Source organism: Serinus canaria, chromosome 3 (genome assembly GCF_022539315.1).
Source record: "Serinus canaria isolate serCan28SL12 chromosome 3, serCan2020, whole genome shotgun sequence".
Classification (NCBI taxonomy): Eukaryota; Metazoa; Chordata; class Aves; order Passeriformes; family Fringillidae; genus Serinus; species Serinus canaria.
Window position 1 is genome coordinate 69,224,601 of NC_066316.1, and position 20,634 is coordinate 69,245,234.

The window sequence follows — 20,634 nt, forward strand, 5'->3', positions numbered from 1 at the left end:
AAGAAGGGTTTTATCTCCCTGCTTCCCAAGGCCTGGGCAGGAGGAACTAACCCATGGGCATGGCAGAGGTCAGGGCTGCGGGTGCAAGAGGCTACATTGATGTTCTCCTCTCCCTGTTGTCCCCTCTGCACAGACACAGACAGGCTCTGAGCCCTGCTCAGTCCTCACAGGCAGAAATCCCTCACAGGGGAGGGCAGAAATCTAAGGCAGAGCCCTTCTCCTCCCCCTGACTGGCTATGACCAGCAATGCTGAAATAGCAAAAGGGCTCTGCATGAAACCACAGAGTCCTCACCTCAAATCAATCACCAGAGCTGCACAAATCACTTGTGCGTGCCTTGAGATGCTCAAAACCCACCCGCATTTCACTGAGGTACCCACTGGAATGAGATGGTAACCATGCTGTTTACTTCTGCAGAGTATTTGGAGCATCCTATTTCCCTTGGAGCACGTAAGGACCCTGGTCTCCCATATCTTCTGCACAGAGGCTACTTCTTTTCTTTTCCTGGAGGAAAGAGGGGATGGACACAGACTAATAACCATCACCATGCCGTGCTACGCTGCTGCACAAGCCCCGGGGGTACGGCAGACACCTAGGCTGGGCTTCTTAACTTCCAGTGTCCAGGTGGACATCTAGGTCTGTGCCAGTCACCCCAAGTTTACCTCATTGCAGGCAGAAATAGGCACTCCTCGGGCACAATTCATCTGAGCTGTCTTAGTTGTTGACTCTGGGATGAGCTCAGCTGTCTCTTTGAAGTGCCTGCTTCTCTAGGTTAAAGAGAGTTTAGAAAATTAGCTCAGCTGCATCTTTGTTACAGATGTCTGTGTTGGGTGAGATTAATCTTGCTTGGCAACCTGAAAACTTTCCTGTAAGACAACCCTTACACTGAGGCAAAGAAACACGAAAAACTCAGGACAAAAGGGAAAATCGCTGTTGCTGAGGATAACCACAATGGCAGTTATTGACATTTAGAGAATGCAAAGGGCTGAGGACAATAACTGAATGATAAAGAATCCTTGTCTTTACAATGCAGCTTGTTCAGTTTGCCAGCTTTCTCTCTCAAATACTATCTGTGATGTCATGAATAATCTTGTCAACAGGCAAAAATACACAACTCACTGAAGCCAGAAGTCTCTCTGAGGGTTTAGGCTCTGGCTTTGAATGATACTAAACTCTTCTTGGGACTGGGACCTTGAAGAGCCAGCACTGCTGCAGCCTGGATGGTCCAGGCAAGCAGAAACAGATGCTAAGAACCAGCCTGTCTTTGACTACAGAGTAAGCACATAAATGTGCAAGTGTTCTAGCACTGTCTTGAAATAAGCAGCTATGAGGAGCTTCAATGAGGTGGGAAAGGAAGGGTTAACCGTGGCTCTCCCAAAATTTGATAAAAAGGATACAGCCAAATAGTGACCTTCTCACGAGATCAAATCACTACCCCTAGGTAGAGGCATGCATACATTTATGAAGGGAATCTTTCAAGATCCAAAGGTAACAAAGGGGTTTGCAATAAAGACGTGGGTGCTGAGGGACATATATTCCATATCTCAGGGGTGGGTAGGGGGATCCCCACTAAAGGACCTAGGAGTGTGTAAAGATTTTAAATATTAATTTGACTTTCAAGTTCCTGTATGTGCTGATTACTAGTCCAAGAATGTGATAGTTGTCCTCTCTTCTTATTAGTGTATCTTTTATATGTGTCAGCACATGCTGAGAGCAAAGAATAATGGTTGTATTCCCCTGAAGAAAGTAAATAAATACTGTTGGTGATCAAGGGAAGAAATGTTTCCAGCCCTGCAACTAGCACAGGGAAGGCTGTATTAACAAATGAGAAGGCAGTCCTGGCTGTACTAAATATCTTTGATGGTGCAATTAGCCCACACTGATGGAGCAGGGAGATACTGCAATGGCCCAGATTACACAGCCTGCTGCTGCTATCTGTGGCTGTAGGTGCCAAACACCACTGCAGTCATTATTTGTGCTACCAGGAACAGGGATTTACTGTAGGCTACAGAATATTCCATGGATTGTAATGAAATCTGGCATGTCACCAAGCCACATCCGGCAAAGCATCAGTATTTTACTGCTGAACAGATTTCTTGCAACACCCACCATTTCCCCTTTTCCTGAAAGAAAAGGGGAAAAGCACATTCTCCGTGCTTGTGAATCTAAATAAATTCCATTACATTAGTTTTGTTAAGGAATATATTCAGTGCAGGTAGCACAGTGTGCAGCTGCAGAGCCAGCTGCAGGTTGAGCTCTGGGGGGGTCAGAGCCCTAGCCTGAGCACCAGGCAAGAGGGTGGGAATGGGCACTGATCCTTTCTACAACAAAGGACACAGGGTGACCAGACACCCCCAACAACTCCCCTTAGTGCTTAGACTGTGAGGGTATACAAGGCAAAAAACCCCAGGGGTTCCTTTGTTCTGGATCCCTACTCAAAGGCATCAGCTTGAGCTGTTGTTTTGTTATTTATTTATTGCACCATGATGAAATTGTTTTAATGATTGGGATATCTGAGAACTCTGCTATGGCAAAGCTGGGGTCGAGCCAGTGAGGAAACCTGGTCTGATTGTGTGAGTGTGGGGTGCGTAGCTGTGCAGGGGCTTTGATCCAGCTCAGGTAGTACAAGAGTGACTGCCAGAGCCGTTCTTGGATGGTCAGACAGGGAAGATTCGTTATAAAGTTTCTCACTCGCAGGTTGGAAGCATCAGACACATACTAAACAAAGAGTTTTACAAAGGTGCTATGCTATGAGAGGGATTCAGTAGGCTGGAAATTGGAAACAAAGGATGAGAGGTTTCTGCATCTGGAGCACTGTCCTTGGACAAGCCATGGGGGTTGGTGGAGTTACCCATATCTCTGCCTTGCTTTGCAGCCCTACCAGGAGCCACAAATATACACCAAGCACAGGGTTGGGGTAAATCTCAGCTGCTTTTCTAAGGTGGGAGGTCTGCACCAAAGGCAGATACCTCAGGAAGGGCTGTAAAGCCCCATGGCAGAGGTTTTGCTGCAATAAGCTATAGTGGGCAGGTCCCGAACAGCAGGCAGTCCTTAAGCACCAACACATGAGAAAGGAAAGCCCATGGAGAGCAGTTCAGTCTCTCGAGAACAGCTCAGAAATCCAGGATGGAAATCCAGGATGCAGTCTGGAGGCAGACCAAAGTGAGATGGTTGGAGGTGACCATTTGCTAAGTCCATTGGATCTGAGCTAGCAGGAAGCTGCTGGGTCATCCGGCTCTATGCTACACTGCAGGGCAATTTCAGTCATTGTGAAGGCTTGAGCTGCTTTGTAACTCCGCTGGAATAAGTAAGCAGATTAATGGCCCAGACCTGTACCATATTCTAGGCAGAAAACCACTGATTTTGACATACACAGCACAATAACTTCACAGCCAGAACCATCACGATATGTTCTGTGAGGAAAAGTGTAATGAGGCTGCTGATGAATGGAGTACTGACAAGTACAGATGCAATACAACACAAAAAACAATACTACAACACAAATACCAGTAGTTTTCTGAAAGTGCTCATAAACTGGAATTTGTATCTTTCCGTTTCATAAAGGCCACATCCACACGAGTTTGCCCTCATACCTGAAAATACCGAATTCTATTCACACAGAAGGCAGTAGTGATTACACAAACCTTTACTTATTCTGATTTCGAATTCGGAGACACCTCCTTTTCAATGGTGGCTCCAGATCCTCTGGCCCTGTGCTGAGCATTGGCGTTGAGATAATGCATGGCGCAATAGCAGTCTTTTCTGCTGGTTTTGGCACAGGCTGGATCACGCAACCTGTCTTGGGCAGCATCCTCAAAGCATACGCATGGTCCTCGTCTGCTGGATTGTTAAGGTTCGGGTCCTGTTTGTCTCCCCCAGCCAGGGGCTCCTCCCCAGCCTTCTTGCCAGCCTCTCCCTCAAGGTGACAGTTTGAGGCGCAGTTGTTCTCCTTCACGGACTCCAGCTCGCTCACCGCCAGCTCCTCCGGGGACTGGGGCTTTTTCGGCTCCTGGGGCGGCTCCGGGTTCTTGGAACCCTCTGTGCTCTTTGTGCCATTCACAATGACGTTGCACACCGCTGCGCCAGCTTCCAGTCCTGGCGTGCCAGAGGCCAAGGAGACGGGACAGCAGTGAGCTCCATCACTGCACGGTAACGTTTTTGAGTCAACCGGACTGCAGTTGTCCCTGCAGTCACTGCAGTTCCTTTTGTCTGAGCTACCAAAGGCCAAATTTACAACACTGTTGGGTTCACGTTCAACTTTCACTTGGGCATGTAGAGCCCTGTGGATGACATTGTGCAGCCTAGACCGGTGGCCTACCGTTAGGTCTATCACACCGTCCTGTGGACCCTGTAGCACGCTGGGGAAACCAAATTTACTGTTCGCTGGACTACTAGGTCTGACAGTCAAATCAACAACTTCATTTTTACTGTGCTCCTGAAGCACTTTAGCTTGATTAAGGGACTGGCCTGAGCAGCTCGGTGATGAGTCAGAGGATTTGGATGATCCTTGCTTTGACTCTCGAGGGGATGAAGAGCTATTGGTTGGCTTTGCCCCAGGCGTCTCACTGGAGGTACTCGGAATGAAGCTTTCGCCATTGCTGGAGAAGCCGTTGGGGGGTTTGGAGTCGTTGATGTGAGGGATGGGAATGGGAATGGGGATGGGAACAGGCAAAGGGACAATGACAGGATATGGCACTAGTAGAGTTGGGGGTGGCACCAGTGGGGCAAGGGATGGCAATCCAAAGTTCATCATCTGTGGCATAGGCATAGGACCATTTGGCATCATGCTGACAGGGGGGAAGGGAAGACTGGGCAAAGGAGCTCCGGGAGGGGGAGGCGGCAACAAGCCAGGAGGATTCCCAGGCATGGTAGGTGTTGTGGGGGGATGGATATGGGGGGAAAGCATTGGCCTGTGCATGGGGCTAGAGGTGGGACCCATATTTCTGGGACCACCTGGTGGGGGACCAATTCCAGGAATCATTGGATTTGACAGAGGGCTGTTAGGATTTGAGGCATGGTGAGGTGGCCCACGAATAAACGGTGGACGGATTTGCTGCATAATTTGCTGTTCCATGAATATGGGCAGAGGAACTGGCCCACGGTTTGTCATCACCATGGGAGGACTGCGAGGAGGGACACCAATTGGAGGCACAATGCTAGCAGGTGGCTGGACAGAAACTGGTGGAATATTTGGATTCTCACTGATGGGAATAGGTTTGGGAACTGGAGTGGGGATTTTAGTGACAGAGCAGTTGGCAGTGTCAGACGGAGAGGCAGTGGTAGACGCTGATGGTCCAGGGCCTTGAATTTGGCCAGCTGCAGACGCTGGGGATGGGGCTTTTCTCCGAGCATCTGCTAGTGGTAGATTCCAAGAATCTGGAGTCAGCAGCTGCACCCCAGTGCCTTCTGCTTTATTTTCGACTGGAGGATGTAATGTGCTGCACAGTCCAGCTGGAAGATTGGCCTGTGTCTCTTTGTAGAAAATGTCCATTTTGTACTGATTGAGACATTTTGCACTGCAGAACTGAAGCCTTCTTTCCCCGTCCCCAAAATCCAGATACTCTTTTGTGTGTCTTATGTGCTTACACCAGTCACATACCTACAACACAGTAATAAAATCAAATCAGGTAAGAGAAGCAATCTTCCCCTCATAGTGTTATTTTAAAAGTAATTTTTCAGTTGCCAAACACATTATTTTTCAAACAGGAAAAAAAGAAGTCACATTTGAGAAAACTGCACCTTTTTTTTTCCCCCCACATATTAATGAATTGAATGCCACTCCCTTTCCTGGCTCCCATGATCTCAGCTCTACCTTACGATGCTTTCTATGTCTTAAACCCAAAGCACAGAGAAGAATCCTCAGCTGGCATAAACTGTTATAACACGCATATGTAAGCATGCAAAGTCCATATGAGTACGGCTGTGATCACTCCTTGGTGGTAATCTAAGCACGCCTGTGCCATCTGAGATGCCATACTACACAAGGAGTATGAGAACTAGAAAAGGACTCAGAGAATTGCTGGGAATGAACGCAAACCATTCTCTGCTGAACTGCAGCACACAGTAACATTTCGTATTCTACCAAGGGTATCAAATAATAGGTTGGAAAGAGTGTGATATTTCAAAATGGCATCACAAAGCAAAAAGTATCATTGATTCTTTGCCCTTTGTTCCAAGGAGAAAATTGGAAAAAGTCGGGATATTTGTGTAAGGTTCGAATAGTCCCAATTTGTGATGTTTCAGCAAGCTGGAATTATTTTCTGAGCTGCTTGCCTACTCTTGTGTACAAGTCACTTTGAGTAAAACTTCTTGGCAAGCAAGGACCTGTTTAGCAACTTCTCAAATACTACGGCAAAAAGTTTGCATTGCAGGCTCAATTTTGTTTTGTTTCTCTGCTTTCCATTTAATCCTTTTTTGTGTTGCTATTGGTGTGGTAAAGGCACAGCCAATTTTTTTAAAAAATAAGGCTGCAGAACTAATTAAGCTGTGAAAGGTTTTCCCAGTTGTAAACCACTAGACACCAAAGTTCAAAAAATAGTCATTCTAGGCTTCAGAATCCATTACTTCAGAGAAATTATTGTGATTTCATTAACACATTAATTTTGCAACACCAACAGCTCTCACAGATGGTGAAGACATGATCTACAATTCAAATATGACTCTTGTTTGCACAAATGCCTTTCCTTCATATGGCATTTTAAACAAGAATTAATATGAGTAATCTTGCCATAGCTATAAACAGATAAACAGATGTCAGATTTTTCAGTGCCTCACTTTTTTGACAGAATTTTACACACACAAAACCCCCCCATTTTTGTCATTTACATTAGTTCTCAAAATACTCCACTGACAGAGATTTTTGGTGCTTTCTATCAGCATGTTGAGCCTATGACCATGTCATAATATATCCTGATATTGTTTGCTCTGCCTTTTCCAAATAGCCCATATTAGCTTGTTTTGAAATTACTCTATCTTTTGCACAAAGGAAAAAAAATACACTAAAGACCCAAAGAAGACTATGATTGTGAAAAGACTGCATTAAAAGGATAATTAATTTTAATAACTATTGGCCATATAAACAATTCAAAACAACATATGCTGGGCATCTGATTACCCATCTCATTTAACTCTCAGCTTTCCTTTAATATAAACAGTGGCGACATTCTTGAGTTTTCAGTAATATATCTTTAATGTATATAGACACACACACACACACACACTCTCTCTCTATATATGCTATGGCTATTAGCCCATTTAACTCCTCCACCTTTGGCTGTCCTGCCAGGTCACTGTTTGTTTCCCTCTTGCTCCCCTCCCCCTTCACACACATGGGCACACACTCCTTCTCTTTCATCCCCACATTTAAACCAAGCTAAACAATAAGTTGAGAAGCAGCAACCCCTAAGTCAGCCCTGAAGTTTGCAAATGCAGGACACAGATTTTTAGCTTGGGCATGCAGACACTGTGCCCTGTAAGATAAAGCAGAGGGGCTGCTGGTGCTGCTTGGTGCATGTGGCATCAGCAAGGCTGTATTTCCAGCATGGTGCCCCATGGCAAAAACGGAAATTTCCTGGTGCAAACAAGTCCAGCCCTGCACTGAACACACAGTGACGCTGTCACACCCTAAAATGTGTGGGCAAAAAGGCTGTGAAACACACAGAAGTGCTGAGATAAATGCATGCACTGCCATGGTGTATGTATCCCCCCAGGCATGGGGCAGATGGGAAAGTGGGAGTGCAGCAAGCAGGGCAGAGGGGACAATCCCACTTCCAATAGCTCCTGGATTTTATCAGGTATCAGCCCTCCACAGGAAGGCTCAGTGGCCATCACAGACAGCCCTGGAGCTTATGCTGCAAATAGTGCAAACACACAGCAGTGGTACCAAACCATCCTGCATGTTTGGCATGGCTGTGGGTTTTCCCACCCACCTGGCAAGGCAGCACACGTGATGGAACCATCCTATAATCAACCTCCTGAAATCTTCTGGCTTGCCACTGTTTTCAAAGCAGAAAAAAAGGGGAATTTGTGAGTCTACACTATGAGGTAATAGGATACTATTTAACTCAGTAGAGCTGCTGCATTTACCCTAAAGTCATTTCTGAGTAAGAGCTCACTGCTGTAGCCACAAAATGCTATCTATTTTGCATGTATGGAGTCAGGATGTACTCCACCACACTCCTCCTGCTGCTTGCAGAGTATGCTCTTGCCCCAAGGGCTGGCAAAGATGCGGAGGGTCTCTACATGTACCCCAGGAGCTGTACAAAGAGATACTAGGAGCTCCCAGACAGCTCCTGAGGCAGGCTGGGGCAGGATGAAGCCCACCCTGACCCATCACCATCTATTTGCAGTGGAAAGACAAGGAGGAGAGTGGCCTCAGAGGTGTCTGCAGAAAGGGATGGAGCAGGACTTCAGGTGCACCTGCAGTGAAGAGTTGCCCTTCCCTTGGGACAAGGAAATAAACCACCTTGCAAGCCTGCTGCCAAAGAAGAGCCTGAGAAATATGAGAGAGTAAACCCAGCCTCCTTATCTTTCTAGGAAGAGCCCCACCTGTGACCTTAATTAAAGGGACTGAAAGAGAAATACAGCCCCGCAAAAAATTGTGGCATCTTTTCTAATAATTTAGTTTTATTAGTTAGCATTTGAAAAATTCACTGAAACACTCCACTGTATTATTGCTGTATTGATTTGTTTATCTCCAGTGGGCTCCTGTGTCTCTCCTGGCTAAACAAATATTTTCTCTTCCTTGGTAAAATATTTAGAAATCCTGCTTACAAATTCTCTACAGATTTCTCCAGTTTTCAATAATTTGGTGAGGAACAAGAAACTCTGCCTTAGTCACATATTGATCACAGACCCTTCCGTATATTTTACCACTAAATAAAATTAATTAAAGCCAGAGAAATTAAAGGCAGCAAATCTTCTGAATACCCTGCATAGACAAAATATTCAATAATTATCTCATTGATTTCATGCAATATCTCAAAGTGTTGAAGCTACAACATCAGTGAAAAATGTCCATCTTCTACACTCATGTATTTCATAATTTTCTTTTTTTTTTTTTTCTTTCATTCTTTTTATTTACATAAGCAATCAGTCTGTGCTCCTTAGTTAATATAAAAAGTATAAAAATGTGGGACTCATATGCAGGTAATATGCAGGTAATATGACACCTCACGATACCATACTAAAAGGCAGAAAAACAGTCTCTACAACCATGAGGAAATTAGTAGAGGAGAAAAAAAATATCACTTAAGAATTAATGAATCAAGTCTGTCTTACAGAATTGATCATTTAAGATGAGGTCAATGAATTTATGATACAAATGGCTATATCACTAAAGGTGATAAAATGCAGCAATATCATTCATTTTACATCTAACTAATGATGTGCTCAGAGTAATTACAGATTTCTTCTAAAAGCCTGCTCTGATTAGTTCAGATGCGATAGGTAAAACATTTATATCTCTCCATTCAATAAAATAACATTTTCTTATCTGTAGAACACACAGCTGATGTCTTATCTTTTTAAGCACTAGCATTCTGTACAGAACATCACTGGTCTTCACAACCAGCTCAGAATTTCTCTGCTCATGTATTCCCTTTCCTTCCCTTTTCCAGCCTCATCCCTTCCTCTCATTGTCCAACCAAGAGAAGAGCTAATAAACTGCTGCAGAGTGCTTATTATTGACACTGCCCATTGGATTTGGTAGTGCTTACACATGAGAGGAGCTCCCTAGGTTTCAGTGGGATTAGTCACAAGCATTAATGCTGTAGGATCACATTTGGAGGGCCTGACCCAGCACCAGAGGAAAACAATGAAGCTCCTCTTTAATACAATCCATTGGCTTTGGGTCTGTTGCTTAGCCCTGGCCCTGCTCACCCTGGAGTCATCAAGAGCTTTGCTCCCAACCTCAACAGCAGCAGAGGCACAGACAGGGGTTTTGGAAGGAGCTGCAGGAGAAATACCCAGGAAAAAAAATAAATGCTGTGAGACTGAGTTACAGACATTTCCTAACAAACATAGGCACAGCCACCATTTTGTACATTTCTACCAACAGGAGGTTGGAGCAGCAGTGGTGTCACTGAGGAGGAGCATGAACATTTCCAAGACAGAGGGTGAAAACTTGCAAGGTGCTAACAGATCTCCTATGCACCTTCATCTCCCTTGGAAAACACTTCTAGGACTGCTCTGGGAGAAGCACACTTCACACCATGAATGCCAGAACATGAATCCTGAATGACAGAAAGATCAGTATTAAGATAATGGCCTATCTCATTCAGCTGCAACGCAACAACCCTCAAGAAGATTAAATTTACCTAACTGGGGCATATCCAAGGCTAAACAACAGAATGAACATTCCTTCAGTACATTTAATGTATTTATATTTTGGTGGCGGGTTGCCAGCATGCTACTTATAAGCTCAATGACTGGGTATCATTTATCTGCTTTCCTGTGAAGCACACAGCAAGCTACACCAGGAGACAACTCAGAAGACACTGCATCAGCAGAAACACAACTCGTGCCCGATATGGGAACACTGAGGAAGCCAGGACTGAGGGATCCCGTAACGCTCAGACGTCTCTAGCACAAAGAGCGGGAATAAAGCCATTCCTGTTGGCATCCATATCTTTATTTTGATAGAAACACCCAAAGTGGAGTCCAGACATGGCTATGAGGCTGCCTCGTAGGCACAACACAGCATCCTGCTGTGCCTGAAAGGGCCTGGACTTGAGGCACCAGGTAATTAACACTTAAATCAATTGCCTGTCAAATGCAGGCACAAAGTTCACACATTGGTGCAGTCCACCACCAACTTTTGAAGAATAATCTAGTATCAGACACTACTTCATCAAGAAATACATTTGGCAAAACCTGTGTGCAGAGGTATTTCAGGGTACATCAGCAGGGTACATCAGCCCTGGAGAAACCAGGAACAAGTAGCAATGGAAAAAACCCTGCAGTGATGAAAGAGACCCTGTGCCTCTCACACAATGCTTTGGACAACTCTCAGCTCTATGGCAAAGCTTAGCAAGAGGACAGAAATGGTCACTAGGGCAAAGACGTGCCATTTTCCGCTTCTCCAGAACCAGAGGGTGACTGACAAAGCTCCTCCCCTTGTTCAGGACAATGCCACTGGGGTATGCCTTGCACAAGTGAGGGCTGAATCACATCTGAGGACCAGGCTTTTATCAAAGACGCTGAACAGATGCTGAAGATTATCAAAGATTCGCTTCTTGGCATAAAATCCATGTATTCTACTTTGCTGAGTAGTTCCTATTTCCTTTTCTCACTGTGGTATCCAAGTGCTGTCTCTTTATATACATTCAAGCATATGTTCTGACTTCAGGAACACCACTGCACATTTCCTATATCCTCTTCTGGCCCTGGTTGCCTTTCCTTTTAGCCCAGACTGGTCCTGGAAGGGTCTGGGAAGATACCTGAAGTTTCCAGTACTGCCACCCAGCCAGGATGTGTCAGGCATGGAGGCAGAGGCTCCCACCCCACCCCAAAAGCCACAAGGTGAGGACACAATGCCTCTCCCCTCCTGCCTTGCAGCCCAGTGAGAGCCTGACACACCAGCCATATCTTTTTCCGCAAGGGCTCAAGATTTTTGAAGTCTGCCAAACATTGGACACAGCAAACATTTAGAAATTAGGAAGTGGCTAGAAGCACACATACAGAGGTTTCTAGCATACAAGCCAAATGAGTCACAGCTAGTGTTCAGGCACACAGCTCAGTCACACCCTTTGCAGAACACCCAGCAGCCGCCGCAGCACAGACACCGAGGCACCCTGAGACCCAGGACCCCTCGCAAGGCTGTGAGCACTCCCAGCAGAACACCAGGAGGAAATTCAGTCAATCAGAAGGAAAGAAACCTAGGTCTGTGTGTCCTGCAGGACTATGTACCTAACTGTCCCTAAAGGAGCGTGAAACCTTTCTCTGCTGTCCTTGACAGCTCCCCAAGCTTATTGGGCAATGTGGCTATCTGCAGCCTCCCTTCTTTTCTCCATTTATCCATCAACAAAGCTTCTCTTCAGAGTAGGTCGCCTAAAAGGTGATCCCCTCATAGATCCCACCTGCAATGCTAATTCTGCAAATGGCCCTGTTTCTGCAGTCTGTTGCCTGATTAAGAACAGAAAAACTTCAGGGCAAGAGCTGTACCTCAAGTGTCAATGTATCCAACACTTGTGAACAAAGAGAAGCTCTGGAGCTTCCCAGAGGAGCTCTGGGTCAGACTAAGACTTCCTGTAAACATCAGTTTGGGTCTGTATCAATCTTCACCTCCTCTTCTGCTCACCTTCTGAGGATAACCTGCTGCAGAACAGCCCCTCAGGAGCCAAAGCCCCCACCAGGCTCTAAGGGCACTGCTCAGTTGTTAGCACACACACCGATTTGTTTGACACAAAGATTGTTCCAAGGTATTAAAGTTCCCCTTTAGCATTTCCTGGCTCAGAAAAAGACAAATATGAAGAAGAACAAGGCAGGCACACTGCCATGCCAGTTGAGAGGGTGGGCAGGTGAAGATCTGCAGAAGGACACGACCACGCTCAGAAGAATGGGGTCAGAGTGAGGAAGAGGGGGATAATGTGTTCCACCCAGAGATGATGGAAAATGGCAAATTCCTTGGAGAGGTAAGCAATAATCAGCACAATATCCTAATGCTGTTGTGCTTTTTTCACAGCTAATTGAGTTATCATAAAAGGTATTCAGCTGCCAGCACCCAGCGCCAAAAGATAGAGTGGGTGCAGCCTTGCCAGAAGCTGCTGTCGCTTACCAGCGTGTCCCACATTTCTCTGCTTGATCCTCCTCCAAAACACCCACGCTCAGGCTTCCTCCTGACACGGACCAGGTAGCCTGGGGCACAGCCAGGGCCTGGGCAGGGCGTGCAGGGTCTGCCTGCCCAGCACTGCAGCCGCTGTGTGCTGGCCCATGGGGCTGGGGGCTCTGTCTGGGGGTCCCTGGCAGGCATGCAGACTGTCCCCGAAGGGGGAGGGCAGTTCACAGTGTCTGCTTTGAAGACAACTATGACTAAGTCCCAGCTGTCATGACTGGGAATTGATGCTCTTTCACTACCAAATGTCAAACAATACTGTAACAGGCATATTCCTAAGTGTGGATCTAAGCAGTTATCCAGCCTCGATCACCATTTCTGATGTCTTATTGTAAAACATTCAGCATGTTTATTGTGGCAAGATTTTTCTATCCAAGATGGCTTGTGATAATTTTTTTATACTGATTGTTCCATTTGAATGGAGTGATTATTATAAAAAACAAAAAGAATCATTCCAGCTGAAACCTGCTGCGAAGGAACCCCGAGGCAGGCTCTAACACACTGTGAATGTGGTTACAATATAGCTCATAGCGATGCTAGGTGTGAAGGAAAACAGATTTTTACAATGTTTGGAGCTTTGTGCAAAAACAGTTGACAAAACAGAACACTGCAGTTGCCTACAACTTAAAACTGTCCTGTGACAAGTTTCTCTCTGTTAAAAAGATAGCAAAGCTTGCCTGCCTGATTGTTTTTTCTTTCCCTGATGTTACTCTCCTGAACATCTTGTCCTTTCAAAAATCTTTACCAGTTTTCTGAGTGAATACTGATTTTATGTCATTTAAATGCAAGACTCACTCTGTCTCCATTTTTCATCCTAATTATGCAAAAGTCTAAGCTACATGAAGCATAAGGAGAAAATAGAGTTATTTGGTAATTAATGGCTAATGATAAATTGATCCCATTTTTTGAATCATTGCAGTTGTCATCTGTGGTATTTAAAACATAGGGCTTTTCAAAGCCCTTGGGTTCCTTTGTGTTGGGGGGCTTTTTAATGTTCCCAGTCAAGAAGAATGAATGTGAGTTATGCTAATGGCCGATGGAAATCCAGGTTGGGTCTTATTTCATCAGAGTGGCTACATATTTGATTTTGTATATAAGCAGCTGAGCTCTGTGTTTTCACCTTCAGTCTGAGGCTTTGAAACCACAGAAGGAGCTTTGGATCTAAAAGCACTGGTGAAGCCCAAAATATGATGGGCGAAACTTCAGGGAAAATGACTGTACTGTGAGGTGGGGCTTGCCAAGAGGGAAGTTCTCCCCAGAAACGTTCCTGGCTAAAATAACACAGAATGGGACAATAGCAGCATTTAAATCTGAAATATTTAATGCAAGGTTTTTACAGGGGTACTATACAAGAGCAGATTAAAGGGCATGTTTGTGTGGCTGTTTCAGTATTGGCTAAGTCCACCACTGCAACAGTGACAAAAGTCCTAAATAAAATGAATGTGATACATAAGATAAATGGAGGGTAAGAACAGGAGAGAGAGCTGGGGGCTAAATGCCCTCACTAGGCCAGACAGTCTGTCTCACACATTTCAGAAACATCTAAAGAACTCCTCAGTCTGAATGCCCTTTCCAAAAGGGCATACCATGCGTTTCCCATGCCTCAGAAACCTCATCCCACACCAAGTTCATTGGCCTTTGAGCATGCAAGAGTCTGTGGGACAGAGCAAATCACAGTTCAGGCCATCAAGTCCTACACTCAGATCCTGAGCTCTCATCAAGCCTCATCACACAGAATGGCCCAGAAACAGTTCCTCTTCCAGACTTAATCTAGTCTGACAGGAGACCATGCAACTGTGTCTGTAGCCCTCTTCCTTGTGAGCATTACTTGAGGGATCTGTGGAATCAACTGAGTGTCTCCACCATGCTGCCCATGGCCCTAAGTTCTTGGGTGGCAGCATGAGAAGCCAGCTTGGCAGAGCAGTGGTGCAAACATCTGCTGGTCAGTCAAGAAGTTTAATTGGGATTAGGTAGGCATTGATCTCCTTGATGTCCAACACTTGATTTCCAGGCCAGCACTTCTCATGATGTGCATTCCCAAATTCCTCTGCTCCTGAGATGATGGTAGAAAACAACTCAGCAGCCAGAAACAAGAACTGCATCAAGTAGGTGAAGGTGGGGTCTTGGTGAACTACAGCCTGTGCCTTCCCACAACAGGAGGTTTTCCTCTATCATCCTTAAGCTGTTAGTGCCCCAGCAGGAGCTTCACTTCTTCCTAAAGATGATAAAAATGAACTTCATCAAACTGCTGTCACTAAAGCTGTGCAAGGTATCAGCATGGAGAAGCATTGCAAACACCTTGAGAGCAGGACAAGAAATGTTGGCTTTGAATATTCAGGAAGTCATAAGAAAGAAATTAGAGCTAACATCTGGAAAAGCATTTCTGGGGCTTAGAAATACTTCCTCAGAGTGTCCAGGCCCTGTTGTCTCTTTGGGGCAGCAGGGAAAGGTTGAACTAGGAAATACCCTCCTTCCTCTTCCTCAGAGAGTGGAAATGCATTTCTTTCCTCAGGAGGACATTCACCTCCATGACTTTGGAGAACTTTATGTATAATCTACATTCCCACACGTTCAGCTACAGGAGGCAGCAGAGCAGCCTCTCCATCCTTGGGATTGCCAAGCTGCAGAGTCCCACCAGTGCCCAGGCTGACAACAGGGCCAGCACTTCTGTCATGCCAGGAGCTCCTCGCTCCTACACAGGGGCTGCTCCTTTGGAGAACTGGACAACCACAGAAGGTTTCTTCTGCAGAGCAGCTGCCAACAAGTGCAGTGAGAAAGAGAGCCTGTATGCACTAGGCACTGCAGCATTCCCTGCATCCAGCCCCAGCAACTGGGAAAAGAAAGGGATCAACTGAGACTGCAAAGTCTTCTATCAAATTATTTTGAGAAATAAAGATGCGGTAAAGTAAAAAAAAGCTTAAGGGTAAAAATGAAAAGGGTACTTTCCTAGGCTCCATCAGTATTGACCAAAATCTTTCCAAATGAAAAATCTGCACCCTTAGGAATCTCATGCAACCAAGTCTGCAGATGACTTCAGAAGCCAGATGAAGATTTACTCCTCGAATTAATTCACATTTTTATTCAGCATCTGAATAAACATGTTCACTCATCTTGTTTTCTAATCAAAACTTTATTCTGATAATACGGCAGACATTGTGAGGTGGAAAATTACCCATCTGGCTAGAATTTATATCTAGTAATATCTTATATGTATTTTTCCCAGTATATTTTCTTTTTTATATTCAAGAGAATATAAAAATAACAATAAACCCCCCTGTTATTACTCCAGTTGCTCATAGATTGGTTGACAGAACTATAAATGTAATAATGAGGAGGTTTGAGGAACAGGTTAATGTTTTTTGCTAACATATAATGCTTTTAGCCTAAGGCATTGCTGGGGGCCAATACCACTTCACCTGAAACCAAAATCACCACTGAACAGTCATTAAATCACTCAGAGTTCAGTGTAATATTACTGGGTCTAGAGAATAGTACTGTAACCCAGATTTTAAATTTCATTAGTCCATAGAATAGGAAGCAGAAGTGCAATCTGAAACCTTGGGAAATCTTTATTTATTACCCCTTATTTGTAATGAAGGGTTCTAAGTCAAATTTCTCCCTCTCACCTATTGCCATTTTACAGTGGCATAACTCTCTCAGACTGGTGGGCTGTTTCTTCTGATTCACGCCTGTACAGGCAAGAAACTTACAGAATTCAAGTCTCTGGGTGATTTGAAATATATATACATATATGTGTGTGTGTGTGTGTGTGTATGCATTTGGTTTCCCCCCATCTACATAACTCAGAGATCTTCAATTTTTATTATTACATGGTAATCTTTCTCATGCCATAATTTTCACAAACCAGGACCCACTATGCTGTAGGAGGTGCTGTAACATATACGTAATTGTGGCACAGTCTGCAGCTGAACTGGCTGGGTCTCACAGTCTACCTGACACAGATTCCCAGCATGTTTCCCCACCTTTTCCAAAATGAAAATCCTAGAGGGACTGCATCAGCCACTAACTTGAAAAAATAATGTCAGGAAAAGATTGACTTGATTAGGGAAAGATTGACTTGACCATTTTTTTCATCCATTTTAGTAAAAATGGATGAAAAAAAACCCACAAAACTTCCCAGGAGAGGTGTTGCTGGGTTTAGGCTACAGAACTCTGAAGGGAGTCAAAGCTGTTTGAGATTTGAATGTGTGTGATTCACACTTTGAGAACTGCTGGTAATGGTACACACCACCCTGGGTCCCGGAGTACGTTCAGTTTGAAAAGCAGCCCTCTCTCTCTGGAAACCACATTTGATTAGAACAGCCCTGGGCCAGATCCAAAACCTGCCTGGATCAGGGAAACATGTGTCACATCAGTTTCAGCCCAGGACTGAGACATGTCACATCTCTTGCAGATTGGGCACAGAGAGTGGAATTCATTTTCCCATTTCCTCTGGAGTTGGGGGCTGGAGAAGACGAAGCCAAGTAAGGGAAATTGCTCTGCCGCACACAGAGGAAACATTCTGAGTCCTCTACTTTCTCTTGCTGCAAGGCACTGATCCTGGCTGAAACCCAGAGCCCATTGGTACAGACCCAGCTCCCCTTCCCCCTCCTAATTAGCACTAAATCACCAGCGGAGAGAGGCTGAGTCTGAGCAACTGTTGGTATTACTCTTGGTCACTCCCATACGGAGCAAGGAAGGATGAAATAATGGCCAGGGAATAGAAGAGAGGGGGATTGTAACAGTCTGTGCATCCCTCAAACAGGGAAAAGGAGAGGGAGAGGGAGAGGGAGAGGGAGAGGGAGAGGGAGAGGGAGAGGAGAGGAGAAAAAGATTATCTGTTTCTGGTAGGTAGGATTTGCCATGAATATTATGGTCCCTAACTATCTGAAACCACAGTTTTTCAAGATTTTAACCTTGAAAATAATAAATGAGGAGTTACAAAGGTTTGAACTGCAGCCTAGAGCCAAACATATGGTGAACTAATGTGTGTGAAAACTTCCTTGTCGTCGTCTTCTTCTGCTAATGCCTCTCTTGTTTTACTAAGAACATTCCTGCAGAGAAGCCAGGCTTCCTTTGACAGGAGCCAACAGCTGTGAGGGTGATGGGCAGCAATCAGCTTAACTTATGTGCAACACCTGAGGAAGGGAGGGCCGGCCCTTCAGACACCCTGCTTGCCCACTGTGATGCTCTTCTCAGGCCCGAAACATTTGCTGGTTCTCAAGAAATACAAAATGTGTCTTCTTCCTTGCTGATTGACACCTCTTTCTTTCTAAGGAAGGCATGGAAGTGAAAAAATTATCTTTCCTATTCCAGTGAAAAGGTCTTACTTATCCCTCTCTTTGGAAAGTGTTTAGCACTAGAACGTACCTAACACTAAGCTATTTACATACATCAAATCTATTCTTAGCAATCCTGGGATCCATCTGGGATAACTCCACTGAAGCTAGTGTTGATTTTCAATCTGAACCATGTAACTGAGAGTTGAATTTGGCACAAAGGATTAATTTCTCACCAAGGAGGGTACATTACAGCAGAAGGCATCAGATGCACTGCTCAGTAGAGAACACAATCACAGAGGACCCTTTAGCAATGCATTGTGTTACTGTAGATGGCACTCCTTCCTTGCCTGGGTGCACGATGCACACTGCCACTGCACAGATTCTATTATGTAAATGCATCATGCCAAAGCCTTTCATACTTACAAGACCATGCAGATGATTTTCTCCTTGCATGACATGCATGACAAAGCAGCTATGTGGAAGCAGCACACCCGGACAAAAGAAATCAACATATTTAAACCATCACCCTGCAAAGCTCTAAAGAATGCTTTGCTCTTTAGATTCTTCCTCAAAGAAGACCCAGTCTGTCTTTCTCCAGCCTTTTTCCTCTCCTAGGTCTTCCCACAAAACTCCTTCTGACAACAATTTCACAGGGTAGAGCACCACTCGAAATATTCATCAGACCTGCTGAGACCTGGCTGGCAAATGAAGATCTGCAGCCACCACACACAAAGACTCCTAACTGTGCATTTGTTCAATGCAACTCAAGTGTTTTCTTTAAAGAGACTTCCTCTACATTTATTTTAACACCCATCCTGGGTCAAGTGCTCCTCATCCAATGACTTGGAGCAGTAGGAGAAGGAGGGTTACATAGCTACGGCAATAGTTGGCATTAGTCATTCTCTGCAAAGACAAAACTGCCGAGTAACTTTGGACACGGAGAAAGGCCGCCAATGAAATAATGCAAATAGCACAATTTTAGACATTAACTTTGATTGCCCATCTCAGGACTGTGAATAGACATAGGCATCTCGGGAGGATCACAGCAGGAACCTAACTAAGGCTCTGAACTGGTCCCAGCAGAACTGTGTCCATCCATTGTCACAGTGAATGGAGACCAAGCAAGTCTCTACAGCTGGAAGACTTCTGTGTTCTTTATTTCCAGTATGTATCTTTGATTCTCCTTTTACCACTGGGAGAAGGCTTCCCCAGATCTGCCTAACCTGCTTGGAGCAGGAGGGTTTTGAAATGGGAATCAGGTCCTCTCACAGGTGTGTACGACATCCAGTACAGTCATTCACACAGGGCCAGTGCCTTGATCCACCACCATCAAACAACCAAAGTGCAGCATCCCTGTGGGGCTCTTTCCACCCTTTGGGATCAGAAATCAAGCAGGGCTTTGCTCACACTCTGACTTTAGGATTTGGCTCTCTGTGGCTCATTACAACTGCGCACTCGCACACATGCTGTTATATGGGATGGTATATGGAGCGGCTTATGGCAGGATGCTCCACGGTAGGGGGGAAAGGAAGATGGAGTTAAGTACAGCGTATTTACCATTAGACATGACTGAGAATATTGGCTGTTCTTCACACGTACCAGGCACATTTGTCACCCTGTGCTATAGGAGGGGATGTGACTAAGAGGTGGGGACATGCCAGTTAACCTCAGGCACTTGTCCAAGCACAGCGAGAGATCTGAGGTATGCACGAGGGCTGAAATTCCATTACAGGTTTTAAATAATTAAACACTACATGTTTGGAAGCTCATTCATTCCTATTACTTTTTAAATAATTAATCTGTATTTACATCTAGTGAACTTCACGGAGCTATACACATAACAAATTTGAGTCAAGTTGCAGAAGAGAGATTGTTCCTGTCTGACAGCATTACAAATGTTTCTGTTGTACACAGTAGCTTCAGCTATTAGGGATCAGTCAAAAGCCAAATCCAACCTAGATGCTGTACACCACTGGGGTTTTTTATCAAATTATTCACAAGTAATCAAAACACTAAGAGCAACTGTAAATCCCCAGAGGATAAAAATGTGCTTCTTACATCTTAGAATAGTAAAAACCAATTGAAGACAGTGAAATGAAAAACTGCTTTTTTTTTTCCTATTGAACATAATCATTATGTTCAAGACAATGCTGCCAGTTCCATGTAACCTGTAGTAAAAAAAAGTCTGATTAAAAAATACTGATCTCAAAGCTTAGAATAATATGTATAACAGAGTAACAGGCTCTTATAGGGAAAAAAATCTTTATCCAAAATCCTTGTCTTCCTCAATATTATTTCCTTCTATTTGCTTGTAGTTCAAGCTGAACCAGACATTAAACACCCAGCAGGTTTCATCTAACTGAACTACATGTGATGCACCAAAATGAATAACCAACACTGTTGAAACCTCCAAAACAATAGCACTGAAATAGGTGCTTGAAACCATAGCTCTGCTGTGGGAAATGAATTTGTAGCAATGGCATCAGGATTACATGTTTATTACATGTGTGATTTCCAGCTC

General features: G+C 44.6%; 2 protein-coding genes across 5 annotated transcripts in view; one reads left to right on the forward strand and one right to left on the reverse strand.

The window, feature by feature from the left end:
- The window catches only part of SEC63 (SEC63 homolog, protein translocation regulator), a 564,354-nt gene that overhangs the window by 180,128 nt on the left and 363,592 nt on the right, over positions 1-20,634 (forward strand). The window lies entirely within an intron of this gene.
- Positions 1-20,634, reverse strand: part of SOBP (sine oculis binding protein homolog) — a 111,553-nt gene that overhangs the window by 8,887 nt on the left and 82,032 nt on the right. For 2 of the 3 annotated variants that reach the window (XM_018917774.3, XM_009093164.4), the window contains one exon: positions 3,644-5,598. In XM_018917774.3, the coding sequence (XP_018773319.1) occupies positions 3,646-5,598 (1,953 nt within the window). In that variant the 3' untranslated portion in view covers positions 3,644-3,645. Of the gene's footprint in view, positions 1-3,643; positions 5,599-7,927; positions 7,994-20,634 lie in introns of all 3 variants that reach the window. The other variant, XM_030235688.2, reaches the window with a different exon arrangement.